The sequence below is a fragment of the Salmo trutta genome, chromosome 2 (assembly GCF_901001165.1).
Source record: "Salmo trutta chromosome 2, fSalTru1.1, whole genome shotgun sequence".
Taxonomy (NCBI): domain Eukaryota; kingdom Metazoa; phylum Chordata; class Actinopteri; order Salmoniformes; family Salmonidae; genus Salmo; species Salmo trutta.
Window position 1 is genome coordinate 71,070,872 of NC_042958.1, and position 18,968 is coordinate 71,089,839.

General features: G+C 40.3%; 2 protein-coding genes across 4 annotated transcripts in view; both read right to left on the reverse strand.

The window, feature by feature from the left end:
- Nucleotides 1-200: 200 nt before the first annotated feature.
- On the reverse strand, nucleotides 201-16,707 carry prrt2 (proline-rich transmembrane protein 2). Of its 2 annotated transcripts, XM_029713768.1 has the most exons (6): nucleotides 16,364-16,707; nucleotides 15,140-15,430; nucleotides 14,446-14,750; nucleotides 11,585-11,714; nucleotides 683-742; nucleotides 201-320 (listed from the first exon to the last, which is right to left on the reverse strand). In XM_029713768.1, exons 2-6 carry the CDS (start codon nucleotides 15,378-15,380, stop codon nucleotides 301-303), a joined length of 756 nt encoding a protein of 251 aa, XP_029569628.1. In that variant the 5' UTR covers nucleotides 15,381-15,430; nucleotides 16,364-16,707; the 3' UTR covers nucleotides 201-300. The 2 variants fall into 2 exon arrangements, with proteins under 2 accessions (XP_029569628.1, XP_029569635.1); XM_029713775.1 differs by lacking the exons at nucleotides 201-320; nucleotides 683-742 and adding an exon at nucleotides 6,138-9,453 and having other exon boundaries at nucleotides 16,364-16,693.
- A 283-nt stretch (nucleotides 16,708-16,990) lies between these two features.
- kif22 (kinesin family member 22) overlaps nucleotides 16,991-18,968 on the reverse strand; it is a 52,034-nt gene continuing 50,056 nt past the window's right edge. For both annotated transcript variants that reach the window (XM_029713678.1, XM_029713669.1), the window contains exon 13: nucleotides 16,991-17,358. In XM_029713678.1, coding sequence (XP_029569538.1) covers nucleotides 17,329-17,358 — 30 coding nt within the window. In that variant the 3' untranslated portion in view covers nucleotides 16,991-17,328. The remainder of the gene's footprint in view (nucleotides 17,359-18,968) is intronic.

Genomic DNA, 18,968 nt, shown 5'->3' on the forward strand with positions numbered 1-18,968 from the left:
TTTTCATTTACCCTCCACTACTTCTCGATGTTTTCATATAAGAAACAGGAATTCCAGATAGTTTGTTTTGAAATGGCTCTCAGGTTGATGAGAGAATGGCCAGACTGATGTTATTGATAAACTTTCTGGAAAATGTACGTTAGTATCTTTCCATCTGTCTAGTAGGAGTATTTGGAAAACAGAAAGGAAAAAGCTGCTGCTCAAGCTCACAGGTGATATTTATTTACATCGTTTCGACCCTTAGGTCTTCATTAGGCATCCATATTCCAGGTGGGGTGGAAGGTCCTATATATAGGGACACTACTCAGAGACATCACTTCCTGAAACAGGAGGTAGAAAATGTATAACATAGTTTCACGACATTAACATTCAATGTATCAAAATATATTGATCACATTCTCTGTGTATGATCATATTTATAGTAAAATACACGCAAATAAGATATTAAATTAGGATTAAAAAAACAAAACAATTTAGATGGTTTCATGTCAAACTCCTCGTTAAGGCCAAGAGGAGAAAGTGTGTTCAGCCTGTGGATCCAGAGATTGCCTTTGAAGAAGTTTCCTCTCAATGTCTCCTCCCCTGCATGACATCTTGACCATTTCTATTCCAATGTATCTCAGAGAGCTAATAGGATGTCCAGCTTGTACAAAATGAGAAGCGACCAGATTTGTTGTCTCACCTGTCCGTATATTGCTGCGGTGCTCACTGATCCGTGTCTTAAGGCTTCTACAGGTTTTCCCTATGTAAGACAGACCACAAGGACATTTCAACATGTAAATAACATTGGTGGACATACAGGTAATCAGGCCCTTGATCTTAAATCTTTTTTTATTATCACTTGTGAACGATGCCCAGCTTGTGTGCAGAAAGGCAAGAAACAGTGCATGCCTTTTTTTGGCGACTTTTTCAAATCAGCCACACACCTAATGTAGCCTAGCCCATGGGCCTATAAGTTTTGATAAGGTTTGTATCACAACTAAAGTGGCCAAATAACTTTTTAAAATCAAGCATTTTAAGCTAAACGTTCTGATCTGTTGCATCAGACTCATTGCTTTTAAACGTTTTTTTTGATGAGTGGTTGTATTAATTTGGGATCTATCGCATCCCACAACTGTCCCAGACTTTGTTTGGAATATTCTTTGAATAGGCCAATTGAATAGGTCAACTTTTGAACTACGGAGGATAGTAGACTGACATAGGCTAGTGCTTTTGCTGTTCGCCTACTCATCTTGGTGGCTGACGAAAAGTAAATGTGGACAGTTCTTCTAACATCTTCAATATGCGCCTCGGGATTCAATAAGAAGGACGCGAGCACTTGCGTACCCGATGTGTCTGTCTTCACTTGTAGGCTACTTCGGAGCTGAGATGCCTGTGAGAAGGACCCAATCGTTTGACAGGCATTGGTTAATAAGAATTGAGATATCTGAGAGAGCCATGTGAGTGAGAGGTGCATCGGAGCACGCAACCGGGAGAAGGGAATTATGATTATTATATTCAGCCCAAACGGCCACTGGCAGCAAAAGGAATGGATTTTTCAGGGGGCATTTTGAGGTATTTTCAAGTGCTTGTCAAATTGTGAACGAGAGACTGATGAAGTGAGTGCAGCCTGCACAAGAAACAAAGCAGAGCTCATGCCTTTCATGCAACTTTTAAAAAATCATTTGTCGCATCATGCAGCTTTAGAATGTATTAAAAACCTAAACATATAGCCCAACGTTTGTATCACAATTAAAGTTTAATAATTAACTCTAAATTAAGCATATAGGAGGACCTGTTTCTCTGTTAACCGCTCAACACAGAATAGCCGCATGCCCGCACTCCCTCAGAATTATATGGAGAAAATATAATTTTCTTTATGAAATTACAGCCTGATGCGCTCGCATCTGTGAATTCAACTTCAATTGCACTACTTTCGCATGTCCCGTTTACAGCACGCAGCGGAGGAAAAGTGGACAGACATGCCACAGTCTTAGCTAGGCTACTAAAATGTTAGTCTGGCTTTGGTTTTTAAAGCTTGGCAATGAAACCAAAAAACAAAACACACTGCAAGAGAGAAATATGTAGGCCTATTACAGCAACATTTGAGCAATAGCCTAGGTTGGCTCAACTACAATACATTTAAATGAAAAACATGTTTTAAGTTTAAATGTTACAACAACCTATATCTTTGATATTTGGAGTCATTAAATATTTATTGATTAGGGTTGCAGAATAGTATGCACATCTGCAGGCATAGCAGCAAAGGCTGGACAAATATTCTCTCTCATACAAAAGAGATAACACGTTAAAACGCTATATACAGCATCCTATGTACATAACTGGACATTTTAAAAGGGCCATATTTTTTTGAATAAAATAATGGCGAGTTTTGGTCGCAGTTGCACATTTGTTTGTAAAAGCAAATAGGCTAGGGACTGCGGTTGAAAATTAGCCGGCTGGCTAAAACCGGCACTTTTACTGAAACGTTGATTAATGTGCACTGTCCCTGTAAAAATAAAATAAATAAACTAAACTAAACTATGTCTGGTGTGCAAATTCATTATTCTTTTCTCAATATGGCCATGCTGCTGATTAAGTTTGAAACCCCTGGGTTAGCGTATCTATTTATGTAACTAGCTATTTATTTAGCAAGCTAAAAACACGGAGCCTAACGTAAGCTACAGTAGTGAGCTGCTGGGAGGATGTCATGACATTGGCGTGGGTGAGTGACCAAATTTTCCCATCGTATCATTTTTCGCTGGCTACAACTAGAGATGCCGTAGGTGTCATTTGGTTAGCTAGCAATACATGTGAATCACTTTGCTAGCTAGCTGAACGACTGTTGTCCACAGTTAGCATATCTCTTAATTGTCAATCAAATGCATTAGGCGTCTATCAAATGGGAGGGCAGGCATAGGTAAACTGCAGAAGGTAAACAGGTCAACTGCAGCTGGACGAGCAGGCTACTGTAATGAAACAGCAAGCAGGGAGCAGGTCTCGAACCCTCGACCTTCAAGCCCGAAGTCCGGCGCGCTATCGACTGTGCCGCAAAAGCATGCTCAAGCGGCAGAGTCGATTTCCGCGCTTATAAACCCAGGGTCGTTACACTACTATTCCCCATCGTTTATCGGTGCAATGTCGACGGCCAACTAGCTGAAAAGGTTTGAGTGTTTATCTAAATGTTCGTTCCCTCGTTAGATTTTTAGCTCGTCTTAACTGTGCAGATTTGAAAAGCAGAGAACCGCAGAAGTAGAGGAAGATTTCGGATGTTTAAACTTTTTGTCTAAGTTGTTGGCAAAGTGGTCAAAGTAGCTGATTTGTGTCAAAAGTTGCATTTACAGTGAATGGAATGTTGGAAGTGATGAGTTCACAATGGGGCCGCTAAGAATGTTGAGGAAATGACATGAAAGTGGATGGAGGACAAAAACTACAAAAAGTGTACAAAACACAAAAGATATAAAAAAGTCGAACAAGATTTTTAATCCGGAACGGTCTACACGTTTTGAAGTTAAATGACATTTCTAGCTCAAACGGTGTAAAAGTAGCGTGCCAAATGATAAATAACTTTAAGTAATAAGTACAGTATGGTCAAAGATGCAGACACACACGTTCCCAACTGGGCACACTGGTTGAATCAACGTTGTTTCAAAACAAATGAAATGTTATTTTTCACTTGTCGAATACAACAGCTGTAGCCTTTAACGTGAAGTCCTTACTTACGAGCCCTTTCCCAACAATGGGGAGTTAAAAAGTAACGTAATATACTGATCAAAAATATAAACTCAACATGCAACAATTTCAAAGATTTTACTGAGTTACAGTTCATGTAAGGAAATCAGTCAAATAAACCCATTAGGCCCTAATCTATGGAGTTCACATGACTGGGAATAGGCCCACCCACTTGGGAGCCAGGCCCAGCCAAACATAATTAGTTTTTCCACACAAAAGGAATTTAATACAGACAGAAATAGTCAGTTTCATCAGCTGTCCGGGTGGTCTCAGAGGATCCCGCAGATTAGGAAGCCGGATGTGTAGGTCTTGGGCTGGCGTGGTTACACGTGGCCTGCGGTTCTGAGGCCGGTTGGACATACTGCCAAATACTTTAAAACGACATTGGAGGTGGCTTATGGTAGAGAAATTAACATTAAATTCTCTGGTAACAGCTCTGGTGGACATTCCTGTAGTCAGCATGCCAATTGCATGTTCCTTTAAAACTTGAGGCACATTTTAGAGCACAAGGTGCACCTGTATAATGATCATGCGGTTTAAACAGCGTTTTGATAGGCCACACCTGTCAGGTGGATGGATTATCTCGGCAAAGGAGAAATACTCACTAAAAGGGATGAAAGACTTTTTGTGCACAACATTTGAGATAAATAAGCTTTTTGTGTGTATGGAACATTTCTGGGCTCTTATTTCAGCTCATGAAACATGGGACCAACACTGCATGTTTATTTCATAATTTTGTTCAGTATACCAATATCAGGCTATATACAAGGAGTACGGAATCCATTTTAGGTAGTTGAGGTAGTTGAGATAATATGTACAGTACACAGAGGTAAAAGTGACTAGGCATTCAGGATAGATAATAAACAGTAGCAGCAGCATATGTGAAGAGTCTTTGTGGCCTCAATATTCGTGTTGGAGTGTCAGTGTAAGTACAGTGCCTTCAGAAAGTATTCACACAACTATACTTTTTCCACATTTGTGTTACAGCCTGATTTTCTATTGGATTAAATTGAGATTGTGTCACTGGCCTACACACAACACCCCATAATGTGAAACAATTTTTACAAATGAATGAAAAGCTGAAATGTCAGGAGTCAATAAGTATTCAACCCCTTTGTTATAGCAAGCCTAAATAAGTTTAGGAGTAAAAAATGTGCTAAACAAGCCACATAATATAAGTTTCAGGGACTCACTGTGTGCAATAGTGTTTAACATGATGTACCCAACACATAAGGTCCCTCATCCGAGCAGTGCATTTCCAAACTTCTTTCATTTAAGAATGATGGAGGCCACTGTGTTCTTGGGGACCTTCAAGGCTGCAGAAATGTTTGGAACCCTTCCCGCAAATCTGTGCCTCGACACAATCCTGTCTCGGATCTCCAGACAATTCCTTCGACCTCATGGCTTGGTTTTTGCTCTGACAGCTGTGGGACCTTATAGACAGGTGTGTGCGCCTTTCTAAATCATGTCCATTCAATTGAATTTACCACAGGTGGACTGTCAAGGATGATCAATGGAAACAGGATGCATCTGAGCTCAATTTCCCATCTCAGAGCAAAGGGTCTGAATACTTAAGTAAATAAGCTGTTCATTTTTATTACATTTGCCAACATTTCTAAAACCTGTTTTCGCCTTTTCATTATGGGGTATTGTGTGTAGATTGATTAAATAAAAAATGTTCCTCATCAATTTTAGAATACCATAGAGAGTATCATAACAAAATGTGGGAAAAGTCCAGGGGTCTGAATACTTCCATTTTGTTCAGTGTTTTCCTCTTTAGTGATGAGTTGAGGATTAAAGTTGTTGTTGCACTAATGCTCCTGCAAGCAAATGGCAGCTGTGCACTGCCCCTTCCCTCCCTCCTACACTCTAAACAGACTTTAAGACCAGTCTTTCTCCCGCTGAGGTACAGAGCATGCAGTTGTTAAGACAGATCCAGATTTGGTCAATAGGTCTGCATCAATTCATTGATTGTAGTCAATAAGGACAAAAGAAGAGCATTTAGATGAAAATGCATTCAAAGCTTCAACCCATGTGAGTCAGCATTCTCAAGGTGAGCAATACTCAGAAATGTTGCTGGAATACAGATTCAACCTCAATATCTACACATCAATGTCGAAAAACAAGATAAAAATGATCGATCTCACTAACTTTTACCAAGACGGGTTAAGTTTTGTTTCTTGGTGCTAATCGTCAAAGATATTCTACCTGCTCATTAGAACTATCAGTGGTTTTTGCCTGTAGGCCCCTCACCCCCAAATGTCTTGCTCTTCCTTCTCCCCCTCTTTGTTCCACTGCCTGACAACAGTAAGCACTTTTCATCCCCAAAGCTGACATACTCTAACTGTATGACAAGCATGCACTCCCACACTCAACAGTTTTCCCTCTTTCATTTCAAGTCATGCTGTGATAGACTAACAGACCAATTTTCATGCAATGTGTCTTTATTAAGAATGTGCCTGGGAAGGATACAAGTATCTCTAGTGCCAGGTTTTCTTATCCATGTCATTTTGGTTGTAAGTCTATAAAATTGTCATACATCAATGAAAATCAACATGCCAATATCCACATAGATTATAGTAGCCAATGGTAATACAGAGACTGCAAAAGACTAATTAACAAAGACCAGCAGACTACCTCTCCTGTCCACATTATAAGAGCTATAATGTTAACTCATAACTATGAAGACTCCACAATATATACGTTACCTTATCTGCAGAATAATATCAAGTCTTGATTACAATTAATTTTAACATCTAAACACTAACAGAGGGGAAAAATGCCTAATACATTAAATCATACAGAATGTTTGCATTAGGGTAGGAATTGCTGTTGATGGACTTTGAGGTCAAGGCATAGTAGTATCTAAATTAAAGGTAGTCTCAGAGATATGACAGATGCATTTAGTAAACAGCGTAGCGGGTCAATTTCTGCAACAACTAAGAGCGTTGAAGTGTGAGGCTAGACTTCTCTTCCGTGCACATGTGCAGATACTGTGTGTGACCGTGTGAGTGCGAAGCCTTGCATCTCGCTCATCAATATTTGCGATGCTGCTCATGGCAATGTCATTTCATCTACCTTAACTTAAAATAATTACTAATCAAAAGTGTTTGGGCAACAGGAGCTGTGGGAATGAAAGGTAGATACTAATCAGAAATTTGGCTTGGATTAAAGGGTAGATAATTTTTTTTTAAATCCATCAATTTATTCACTTAATTGTGGCGTTGTTGATTGAAAATTGATTCAATATTTTAAATGCAGGGTAAAACATTTTATTTTAGCCACCGCTAAGCAAAACACTATAGGAGTAACAGGGGCATAATTTGCATGTTCGAAATCTGTGGACAAATCACTTCAAGTAACTTCAAACACGTTACCATCCACAGTTATGAAATTAAAGTCATACTATCTATCTATCAAAAAATCCCTACAGCTGTGATGGAAACATGACGTTTTGGTCCAACTTTATAAATACCGACAGAATTTTTTCGTTCGACGTGGTGGGATCTTTTTGTGTTGGTAAAATTAAATATGCAGTGTTAACACTAGGCGCAAATATTGATATAATAACCATCATATCGAAGTGAACTTGGAGTCACGTGATGATATGGTGTGTGGTCCTCTCACTACAACTCGGGGAAACCATGCAGTTTATTAGGCTACAGACTAAATAAATTATGATGAACGTTCACGGTGATGAGACACACTCCTTCCCAATAAATAGAGGGTCTTATTCAGATGACATGATCGATGCTTGACTGCAGTTAGAAAATTAAAATATTCTCGCTCTTATCCATAATAATCTCATGTAGACTTGTCTACCTGTACTGTATCTGAGATCTGTTGGCTAGAGCGCACGTGCCAAAACCAGAGTTGACACAATTAGCTATTAAATGCAACAGTTTGTGACAAAACTTTCGGTCGAGTTAAAAATGCAATGGAAACACATTGAATTAAGCTTTAAAAATCAAATTGCATGCACTACATCGTCACACACTGATTATTTGTATCCGCAGCAATTCGGTTTGGTGGAAACACACCACTGGTGGAAAAATATTCACATTTTCTTTATGCAGATTATGAAAAATCTGTCACCAAATGGATGGAAACCTGGCTACTGACTTCATTTGAGTTGATTTGGCCACACCATTTTTACCATCAACAATGCCTCTTTTGCTTCCATTGTTTTCTAGTTAGCTGTGGCTTTTTAAACAAATCTGAATCCTGCACATAAAATGCCTGGATCAATCGACAACACAATTAAGCAAATAAACCAATGAAAATGTCAAGTGAACTGAACCTTCCCTTTAAAGTCCACCACTAGATACCCAGCATGGGGATCAGATACCCACTTGATTAAATCGGAAAGATGACAGATTATATTCTCTGGGTCCCCATACACTAGATACCCAGGGCTGTTACCGTATTTCCAGTATCACCAAAGTGAAGACTGGCAATTCATTTTATTGTGAGCAGCCACAACAGTGCAGTGACTATGTAATTTGGTATATGCATGGACACACACCACGGCCATCTATCATCGATAGCTCCGTACTTCAAAAGCATCAGATGATTAAACTTGTGGTTTAAAATCTAAACATTATCAAAAAGGTACAAGAAATAAAGTTTCACCGATTCACAATGGCAGAACTTTAACCATTCATGGATGCTGTAAATAACCTGCTATGATTTGTTTTTAGGTTTTTCCACTTCTCTGGTCAGCAATGCTCTCATTCATTAACAGTCAAAAGGCCCATCCTCAGTGTGGAAAATGGATATAAAGTCACTGAATTACATATCAGTTAGTGTTCCTCCTGTCACCCATTTTGCATCCATTTCACCTTATTTCCAGGTCCTAAGCCAAACACATGGAGATATATATTGTGGTCACCAAAAGCTTTAAAGCACAATAACAACTTAATTTTTTGGGCACAATTGTGTCCTTTACTTTGACTTTGCTTCGTGCCCATGAAATGTTTATCCCTTCCATCTTCTCAGCAGTTGTGTGTTGGTGAGCATCGTTCCCTCCTGCCCTCGCTCTTACATTACAAAATGGCTAACAGTAGCCTGAAAGACAGGAAGGATATGCACTGACAAACTAGAATCTAAGCCTATTCCGAAATGAAAGGGGAATTCTTCCTCTGAAATTAATTTCTTCTTTGAGTTTCTATTGCAAGGCAAATCCCTCAAGCACCTTCATGTACCGATGGGATTTTATGCCAAGCTGAATTTCTGATGTGTCCTTTCGTCAGGGCAATGAAGGATGGACTAAGCAGACATTTTGTTGTCCTCCAATGATTGTAGGTAGTCAAGCTCTGAAACAATCCTCCCAGTTTCTCTCACATTGATCACACATCCTTTAAACAATCTCTTCTATTGTTTTTGTCATCCTTTCTCACGACATCTCGTTTTGGTCTGTCTCTTTGATCATGGCCAGTGGTTGAGGTAACGGAATTATTCTGATCATCCGTTTCTCCACTGCGAGATCCATCATTGGAGAAGCCCAGACCAGTTTGGAGCGGAAGCATCTTGTATATAGTTTTTTCATTAACAAAGGATTACGTAATATCAATTATAGAAAGGTATGTAATATCAGGTGTATAATATTCATAGCATGTCCAGTTAATGACTACACTGTAAGAGACGGTAAAAAGGAACAGCCAGCTAGATAGATCGTGTTTCCGGATATCCAACTGTTAGATCCTGTTTCACGGCAAGACGATACTCAGGATTTCACATTTACTAAAAAAAAAAAAAAAAAAGAAGAAACACATCAGCAGTTAGTAAAGCAATTTTTCATTCTGCCAGCTCAATATGGAAGTAGAAGCAAACAGAGCTACAGAGAACAGTTACATAATGTATCAAAAAGGGCCACCGGCCCTTTAACTCCAGTTGTGTGTACAATATGCTAGTTTTAGTTCCAGTCGCTGTTCTCAGTGAGTTAATTAGGACATCTCTTTGGCTTTAAGACCCGATGGGATGGACATTTTTCACATTCGAAAACAGCCAAAGTACTGTTGTTAAACATTTGATTGAACTTAAGTGAACTAAACAATCCCACATGGGTAATTTCATTTCAGTGATTGACCCAGTTTATGGCTGTGGGAGTATTTTTGGAGTGAGCCAGTGGACACACACAAAAGTCCTGGGCCCAGTTCCCCAAAAGCATCTTAAGGCTAAGTATATTGTTTAGAACCTTTGCAGGAGCAAAATCTCTGAGCTGTTTCCCAAAACCATCATTATCAAAGTTGCACTTACATTTTAGTTAATTAGCAGACGCTCTTATCCACAGCGATTTACAGGAGCAATTAGGATTAAGGGCATTTCTCAACGGCACGTACAGATTTTTCACCTAGTCGGCTTGGGATTCCAAGCAGAGACCTTTCGGTTACTGGACCAACAATCTTAAGCGCATCACTTGAAAACGCTTGTTATTTACCGACTGCCTCAGACCGCTAAGTGAGTCGTTAGATGCTCTTTTGCATCACTTTATACACAGAAGTTCTCCACTAAACATAGATAAAAAGCTTGATTCTGTCTCTCAGTGACCACTGATAACTTCAGAACGAAGTTGACTACAAATACAAAGTTGCCAATGTCTTTGCAATTGTTACGAGCAAAAGATAAAGATATGTTTCAAATGAAAACTGAGATGAATGCATTAAAAAATAAATACAGTATAGGCTACATAGGCCTATAAATTACATTTTTTGTTAAAATCAATTTCATGTTCAGTCAACTGAGTTCTATTTAGCTAAATGTAGGCTACACTTTGTCATTTTTTCCTCAAGATATTTCATGATCTGTAACATGTGCGCAATGATGTGCCAAATCTGTGATTATGTGCATTATAGGGTAGGCTAAGCATTAGAATAAGCCACCTCAATATTTGCAACCTTATAGGTGATAGCTGACCCATCATAAATATTGTGAAATAATTCTAATGTTGAGGTAAAATTAGAATGGAAAAAGCTGATGGGAGAGCATCGTTGACTTTTTTTTTTACATAAGGAAAAACAACGACACACTTCGCGAATGTTCTTTCTGCGTGGAGTTTTGGGAAGCATGTTACATCTTCGGAAGTTGTCGGAAACGATGTGTCGTTAAAACACTCGTGAGCCTAAGTTCCATTGCTATAGGGAAACTGGGCCCGGTTTGATTCCTCTAAAACGCAACCTTCCTTCCTCCCTGTAGATCAGGGCTGTCAAATTCATTTCATGGAGGGCAGTGTCTGGCTCATTTTTGTTATTACCTTTTAATTTGTGTCCAATGAAGACCTAGACAACCACATGAGGGGAGTTCCTAACTAATTAGTACAAGGGAGAGGTGAAAACCCGCAAACACTTGGCCCTTCAGGGAATGAGTTTGACACCTGTGCTGTAAATGACCAATGATCTTTAAGTGATTGGATGATTAGATAAGTGAAATCAAAGTGATCACCCTAATGTTTTTGGGAAGGATATCAAACCCTCATAAGTCCCATAGGCCCCTGAGCTTAAGTCCATGCATTAGCTCTGGGAGCTAACAAGTCTTCAGGTCTCAGGAATGATTACTCATCACACAAGCGTAATTAACAGAACCCTTTTTGGTACACTGTCACTAATCCAAATCAGACATCAGGGAAGGAAGGATGGATTGCATTTCAAGTCCTCGAACAGTGCCAGCCAAGGGATTTGTTGGAAAGGCTTTGAGACTTCTGGTAGGAATCATAAATTAATAGAGTAGGGCCCATATTCATAGTCTTGAGTAGGAGTGTTGATCTAGGATCAGTTTTGTCTTAAAGATCAAAGACAAAACTGATTCTCGATCAGCACTCCTACTCTAACTCTTTATGAATACAAGCCAACTGAGGTTGGCCAACTGTGATACTCACTCGCTAGGTTTACAATGCAGGCAATGATGATGACTGTCCCTCCTATCAGTGACACTGTAGAGAGCATCCTGGCGAGACGACCTAATCGTCGAGCTCCATCCAGGTTGCCCTGCTCCAGACTGTTCTTGGACTAGGAAAGGAGGAAGGAAGTAGTTGGTTAGTTATGGACTGCTTAAAGGCCCAGCACAGTCAAAAATATGATTTTCTCGTGTTTTATAAACACTACATGACCAAAAGTATGTAGACACCTGCTCGTCGAACATCTCTAATCATGGGCATTAATATGGAGTTGAACTGATGTGTTGGAAAGGTGGCATCCTATGACGGTGCCACGTTGAAAGTCACTGAGTTCTTCACTAAGGCCATTCTACTGCCAATGTTTGTGTGCATGGCTGTGTGCTCGACTTTATACACCCGTCAGCAACAGGTGTGGCTGAAATAGACAAATCCACTAATTTGAAAGGGTGTCCACATACTGTTGTATATATACACACTGTGCAATCGGGAAGTATTCAGACCCCTTGACTTTTTCCACATTTTGTTACGTTACAGCCTTATTCTAAAGTTATTCAATTGTTTTTTCCTTCATCAATCAACACAAAATACCCCATAACGACAAAGCAAAGACATTTTTTTAACAAAAATATCACATTTACATAAGTATTTCAGACCCTTTACTCAGTACCTTGTTAAAGCATCTTTGGCAGTGATTACAGCCTTGATTCTTCTTGGGTATGACGCTACAAGCTTGGCCCACCTGTATTTGGGGGGTTTCTCCCATTCTTCTCTGCAGTTGCTCTCAAGCTCCGTCAGTTTTTTCATGTCTCTCCAGAGATGTTCGATCTGGTTCAAGTCCAGGCTCTGGCTGGGCCACTCAAGGACATTCAGAGACTTGTCGAGAAGCCATTCCTGCGTTGGCTTGGCTGTGGGCTTACGGTCATTGTCCTGTTGGAAGGTGAACCTTTGCCCCAATCTGAGAACCTGCTCCAGAGCTCTCAGGACTTCATCAAGGATCTCTCTGTACTTTGGAAGGAGAGTGAAAGGGGAGGGGGATTATACAGCTACAATTATGGGCTAGAGCATTGGATACAAATAACCTTTCCCTCAATCCTGACTAGTCTCCCAGTCCATGCCGCTGAAAAACATCCCCAAATCATGATGCTGCCACCACCATGCTTCACCGTAGGGATGGTGCCAGGTTTCCTCCAGATGTGACGCTTGGCATTCAGGCCAAAGAGTTCAATCTTGGTGTCATCGGACCAGAGAATCTTGAGTATCAGTCCTCTAGGTGCATTTTGGCAAACTCCAAGTGGGCTGTCACTTGCCTTTTTTTTTACTGAGGAGTAGCTTCCGTCTGGCCACTCTACCATAAAGGCCCGATTGGTGGAGTGCTGCAGAGATGGTTGTCCTTCTGGAAGGTTCTCCCATCTCCACAGAGGAACTCTGGAGCTCTGTCAGAGTGAGAATCGGGTTCTTGGTCACCTCCCTTAACATGGCCCTTCTCCACCGATTGCTCAGTTTGGCCTTGTGGTCAGCTCTAGGAAGAGTATCGGTGGTTCACAACTTCTTCCATTTAAGAATGATGAAGGCCACTGTGTTCTTGGGGACCTTAAATGCTGCAGACATTTTTTTGGTACCCTTCCCCAGATCTGTGCCTTGTCACAATCCTGTCTCGGAGCACTACGGATAGTTACTTCAACCTCATGGCTTGGTTTTGCGATGACTGTGGGACCTTATGTAGACAGGTGTGTGCCTTTCCAAAATATGTCAAATCAATTGAATTTACCACAGACTGCAATCATGTTGCAGAAACATCAAGGATGATCAATGGAAACAGGATGCACCCGAGGTCAACTTCAAGTCTCATAGCAAAGGGACTGAATACTAATGTAAATAAGGTATGTTCTTTTATTTTTTTTATACGTTCTCAAAAAAATTACAAAAAACTGTTTTTGCATGATGAGGATTTTTTTAATCCATTTTAGAGCAAGGCTGTAATGTAACAAAATGTGGAAAAGGGGAAGGGGTCTGAATACTTTGAGGGCACTGTATAGTGTATATTTCCACACTTTGAGCTTGGAATAATACTGTGAAATTGTGAAAATTAATGATAATGCCCTTTTAGTTTAAGAGCTGTTTGAAAAGACCACCTGAAATTTCAGCCTGTTTTAGTGGGATGGAGTTTTGGCTTTCCATGGTGACCATGCTGCAAATTAGTTAATAGACCAATAAGAGCAATTATTTCAAACCTCTCTGCCAATAACAGCTATTTTTCAGCTTTCACCTGCCCGCTCCCAGATAGTTCTAGTAAACAACTCGCCCCTTTGCTAAGAAGCTATGTGTTTCTTTTTGACCAGAATTCTTTTAATAGAGATAAAAACAGACTAACACTAACAGCACAAGGTATTCTGAAGCCTGACACAAAGCTGGTAGCTTGGTCCCAGATCTGTTTGTGCGCTCTTGCCATCTCATATGGTCATGAAGTGGCATGACAATGACCATAGAAGTTGGCTATACACCACAAACAGATCTGGGACCAGGCTACAAAGCTGGTGCTAATCGTCAATAACATCACAGCAGTCTAACATGAATAGAAGTAGTTTCTGACACAAAGGTACAGAAATGTCTGATGAATATGAAACCACAAGCATAAAGGCAAAGGTCTTCAAAGCTGTACTAAAAATAGTATTTAGCAAACATTGCAGATCATTTGACACTAAAATGTGACAGAAAGAGGAACACAGTTGTCTAGCAGTAGTCCTGCAGTTCAATCCCCGGTCTTGCCACTCCCTTACTGTGCTATATCCTTCTCACCAATCTCCCCATCTACATTTCTAACCTGTCAAAAGAAAGAGGCTTACCATAACAGAGTAGACAAACCCCACAATGTTGATTGGCCAGACAGGGCAGAAGCAAGCCAGCACAGCCAGTATTAGGTAGTCTTTAGGCTTGGTTCTGTCAATGGGTGGGTTGGTGGCGATGCTGGAGTGGCGTGAGATGGAGGGCCGCGGGGAGAAGGCGGTGTAGCCGATGGAACCGGCACGACTCCCCTTCCGGGTCTTGCTGTTGTGGGGGTGGTGGGAGTAAGAAATGGACTGCTGCCTTCTGGGAGGAGAGGAGATGACTGGGGAGGTGGTGTCAGCAGGGGCTGGGTGTATACCATTACCTAGAGAGGGGGGGGGACGTGGATGAAAAGCATCAGTAAATGATTGAACTAGTGTCCCCTGAGCACTAGTAGACCCGAATCTTATGTTAAATGTATTTGACATGCCCCGAACTAACCGTCCAAGCAAGCGTATGCTGTACAACTGTCCTGGATTCCGCGGGCACACAAATAACTTAAATGAGTCCGAGCTTAAAAAGCTTGGGCTGTGTGGTCTAGTGGTTAGTGACCCCTGGCACAAAATACCAGTCGGCATGGGGTCGAATCCAACCCAGTGCCCTACTGACTTGCAACTCTGCTTACTTTCCTATCTTCTCTCCACTATCCTATGCACCAATAAAATACGTAAGGAGCGGGACTGCGCCACTGCATAAAAATGTTTTATGTCTTACTGTTCTCCATTTTCTCATTGATCACAATGACCAGTTCCCCTGGCGTGGCTTGGCTCAGGCAGGGCCCAAAGCTGGTGGTGGTGCTATGGATCTCTTGTTCCTCCATCTCTGGTGGGGACGTGACAGTCACAGCGATGATGGTAGCTGGGCTTAACAATGATGCATCTTGGTCCAATAGTGACGGCTGTTCCTCGCCTGGCCAAATGGTGGGGGCTGGGTTCGTGTTTGTGTTCAGAGCCATGTTGATAACAAAGGAGTGTGCTTGTGGGCTTCTGCTTACCTTCTATACACCTGGGGGTTAGACAAAGGGGTTGAACAATGACAAAACAAAACCTGCTTACCAACTATTGTTTACACTCTGTTCAGAGCAATTTGGTATTTTACTTATTGAATCTGTACTCACTGGCATATGAGGGCACATAATCATAACCTCCTTTAGTATTCCTGGGGACTTAGGGTCTGATGAGAAATTCTTACCAGTTTTTTTCAATGCTCTGCTTATGTAATAGTAAATATAACAGGAAAGGCTAAGAGGCCAAACATCTATTTTAAACACTGATCTGGCCATTTGCTGCACAGGGGAGAATTAATTTTAAAAAATGAAGTAATGTAAAAATGTACAATAAAATGTCACCAATTTATTATTCAATACAAAGATATAAAAAGGCAGCTGGGCCATGTTTTTATCAAATAATGCTAATATTATTATTGACAAAAGGTCTATGTGCAGGTGTGTACAGACCTGCTAGTATTTCTTGACGTGTTCATAACCACTTTCTGAGCACAATGGGGCATATGATTGCAGCCTATTTAGCACAGTACAATGGGACAATTTGTATATATATATATATATATATATATAAGGTAACAGGGACAAAGCCACAGGGAAGAGTGAAGACATATGGAAGGAGAGTGAAAGGGGAGGGGGATTATACAGCTACAATTATGGGCTAGAGCATTGGATACAAATAACCTATTTGAAGGAATAGGCAAATTATAAAAAGCAAACGTTTACCAAAAGGGTAATGACTGTGGGGGAAAAAAAACGATGCATATGCAGCAATGTAGGCTTGCATGGAAAACAAAAACAAAACGGGATAGGACATAAGTACCCACATTTTCAATTCAAAGCCGTTATCACGGCCTCTTGGCATTCTACACAAAACATTGTATTGAAGATAATGGCATAAGCAAATTGACGATGCTAAAATATTAGAAACTCACCTTTTATCCAACGGATTCTTCAAAATACCCGAAATGACCCGTGATTTTGCATGATAGTATTTTCATAAGCGAACCCAATTGCAATTCAGCGATTTATTATTCGTTACAGCCTTCAGTATGTTTGCATGCGCAACTCTGAAGTATGTTCCCCAAATACGAGCATCTCTTTTGTAATATTCTGGAAGACGTGTACAGTACTGAATTACGTGATGTAGAGCCCTTTCGAAATGCTGCGCTTCGGGGGTGGGGAGGGTGCAGAGAATGTGGATCAGATAAGAGGGGGGGAAAGCGTGAAATGAATAAACTGAAATCAACCCAGCCTACGTGCAGTGGGAGGGATGGATTGACAGCGCAGCACCCGACAGAAACGCATCCTTTCTGTTGAGTGCCTAATTTCCTAATGCCACATTTACATTTTACTATAACGCCTTCCCATATTAAGGTATGTGTAATAATTAGGGTTATCAAAATGGAGATGCCCGTCCACGTGTTCTGCTATTGTCATATTTCACCAATGGTAATATTATTTCTTACAGTGTTGTTGGCTATACATTTTTTACAAGCAAGCCACATCCTCGAACAACACATACCATTAATATGGTGTGTAAATAAGGACTGAAACATCGATAAAAGTAGAGACATTTATTGAACGGCAATATTGCGCCATCGGCTGGAATAGCGCAAATACTACAAAAACATCTCAAAATAAAACATGGACAAATATCACATTTTCGTGAAATATAATAAAAAAGACATACTAGTAAACGCTTGCAGACCACCTCTTATAAGAGGTGTATATACACAGACATATCACGTTATACAGTTCTAAATGCAGAGTCAGAGTGGCAAATAATCAGAGAACATTCTTCAAAAACATAGACACATTAAAATGTGTTAGAGAAAATTAAAAAAAAAGGCAAAATGTTGGAAGGACAAGAAGAGTAGACAAAGACCAGATAGCAGAATCACGTCCCCATCATGCTGAGAATGTTGGCCTGTGAATGAAGAGAGAAAACAGTCACGCACCATAAAAGCCTTGTTTAAAGCTTTATTCTTTAAATGGACCAAGAGGACACCCGAAGCCTAATGGCCAAACGATAGTTAGCGCCTGGGTTGAATTCATTAGTGTAATGTACACTGTAGCAAAACGCTTAGCTGTAGAAAACGTAAACATGCGTTCAGGTAGTCCCTCCCGTTTTGCCACTTTGTTTCGGTTTTATTCCTAGTGAATACAACCATGGAAATATCTTACACCTGGGCCATTCACGTCTGCTACAACAGTGTTTTAAGGTGTTCCACAAATACTCCAGAGAACATTGGGTTTTCAATGCCTCGGGTTATCAATACAATTCGTGCTTAAAAATCCATCAAAAGGATATCCCAGCTAACAACAAACGTTCCCACAACTTTAGAGAACGTTACCTTAAGTCTCAATAGGTCATTACCTAATGTTTTCATAGGAACGTTCCAGTGCTGTGCAAGGACTGTTTCCATGAGACCATTCCCTAAATATCAAAACAGAACCAACCCAGAACGCGGTTACCATGTTCTCAGAATATTCAGTACTAATGGTCTAGACATGTTTCATTGGAATGTTGCAAGAATATTCCATTGTACAGTTTGAGGGTTAAGAGAATATTTCATCAACATCACACCAAACAAACAGAACATGGACGCCATGTTCTCAGAATATAAGATATTAATGCTCTGGACACGTTTCATGGGAAAATCATTTTTGTCTAGTTCCCAGTTTGTTCCGGGGACCTACCTAAAGACTCCGAAAGAAATGTTATCCCTCCCAAAAAAGGACTTGTTTCTTTACACACCACACCTTGTTACTGCTGCCAAGCCCATTAGGGCCCTGATTGGTGAACCACAGATCCATTTACAGCTCTTTGTTTGTTGGCAAGTTTTGGGACACCCAAACAGTGCTTTTAACATACTGTTTTCAACTTACACACTTGACATACATGATTCCATTGTGCATGTTCATTTAAACAGTTATTATTATTCAACATGTCCTCACCTGGGATTTGAACTCACAACCTCTTGGTTCACAGCATTCCGATCTTACTGCTATGCCACCATGTCTGCATCTAGTTATCTAATGTTGGTGGTGCATATTCCTCAGTTTTAAAATGTTACTCCTTAATCACCATGATAAATAAAATCGTTTTTATTGAGTTTACTTTTAACAGAGATGAGATTTACTTTGAATTGCAAATTGTACCAATATAGGTCAAATCAGTCAGTGACACTGCACAGTGGCGTAGTAGAAAAATACTGATTTTAGAGATGAATAATGTTACGGTCCCCACTACTACAACAACAAAAAAAATACTTAAATACAGTCATTTAAAATACTGTAGCATTTCATGAATTCCTATAGAGAACTGCTCCTACTGGGGAGAGCCAATGTCAGACTGTTGGCTTCAAAGTCTCACAAAGGCCAATGCATTGAATCAGCAACCCAGGGTTTATAGACATCATTGTGTTGAAAGCACTGTGTGTGTGTGTGTGTGTGTGTGTGTGTCTCCTTAACCTTGCCAACAGACAGAGCTGTAAATGGATCACTGGTTTACCAATCAGGGCCTTGATGGTCTCG

Coding starts and splice junctions, on each gene's coding strand:
- prrt2 (XM_029713768.1), bottom strand. CDS start 15,380: ATGGCTCTGAACACAAACACGAACCCAGCCCCCACCATTTGGCCAGGC. Junction 14,751..15,139: donor CAATGAGAAAATGGAGAACA/GTAAGACATAAA, acceptor CCCCCTCTCTAG/GTAATGGTATACACCCAGCC. Junction 321..682: donor CCGCAGCAATATACGGACAG/GTGAGACAACAA, acceptor CTCCTGTTTCAG/GAAGTGATGTCTCTGAGTAG.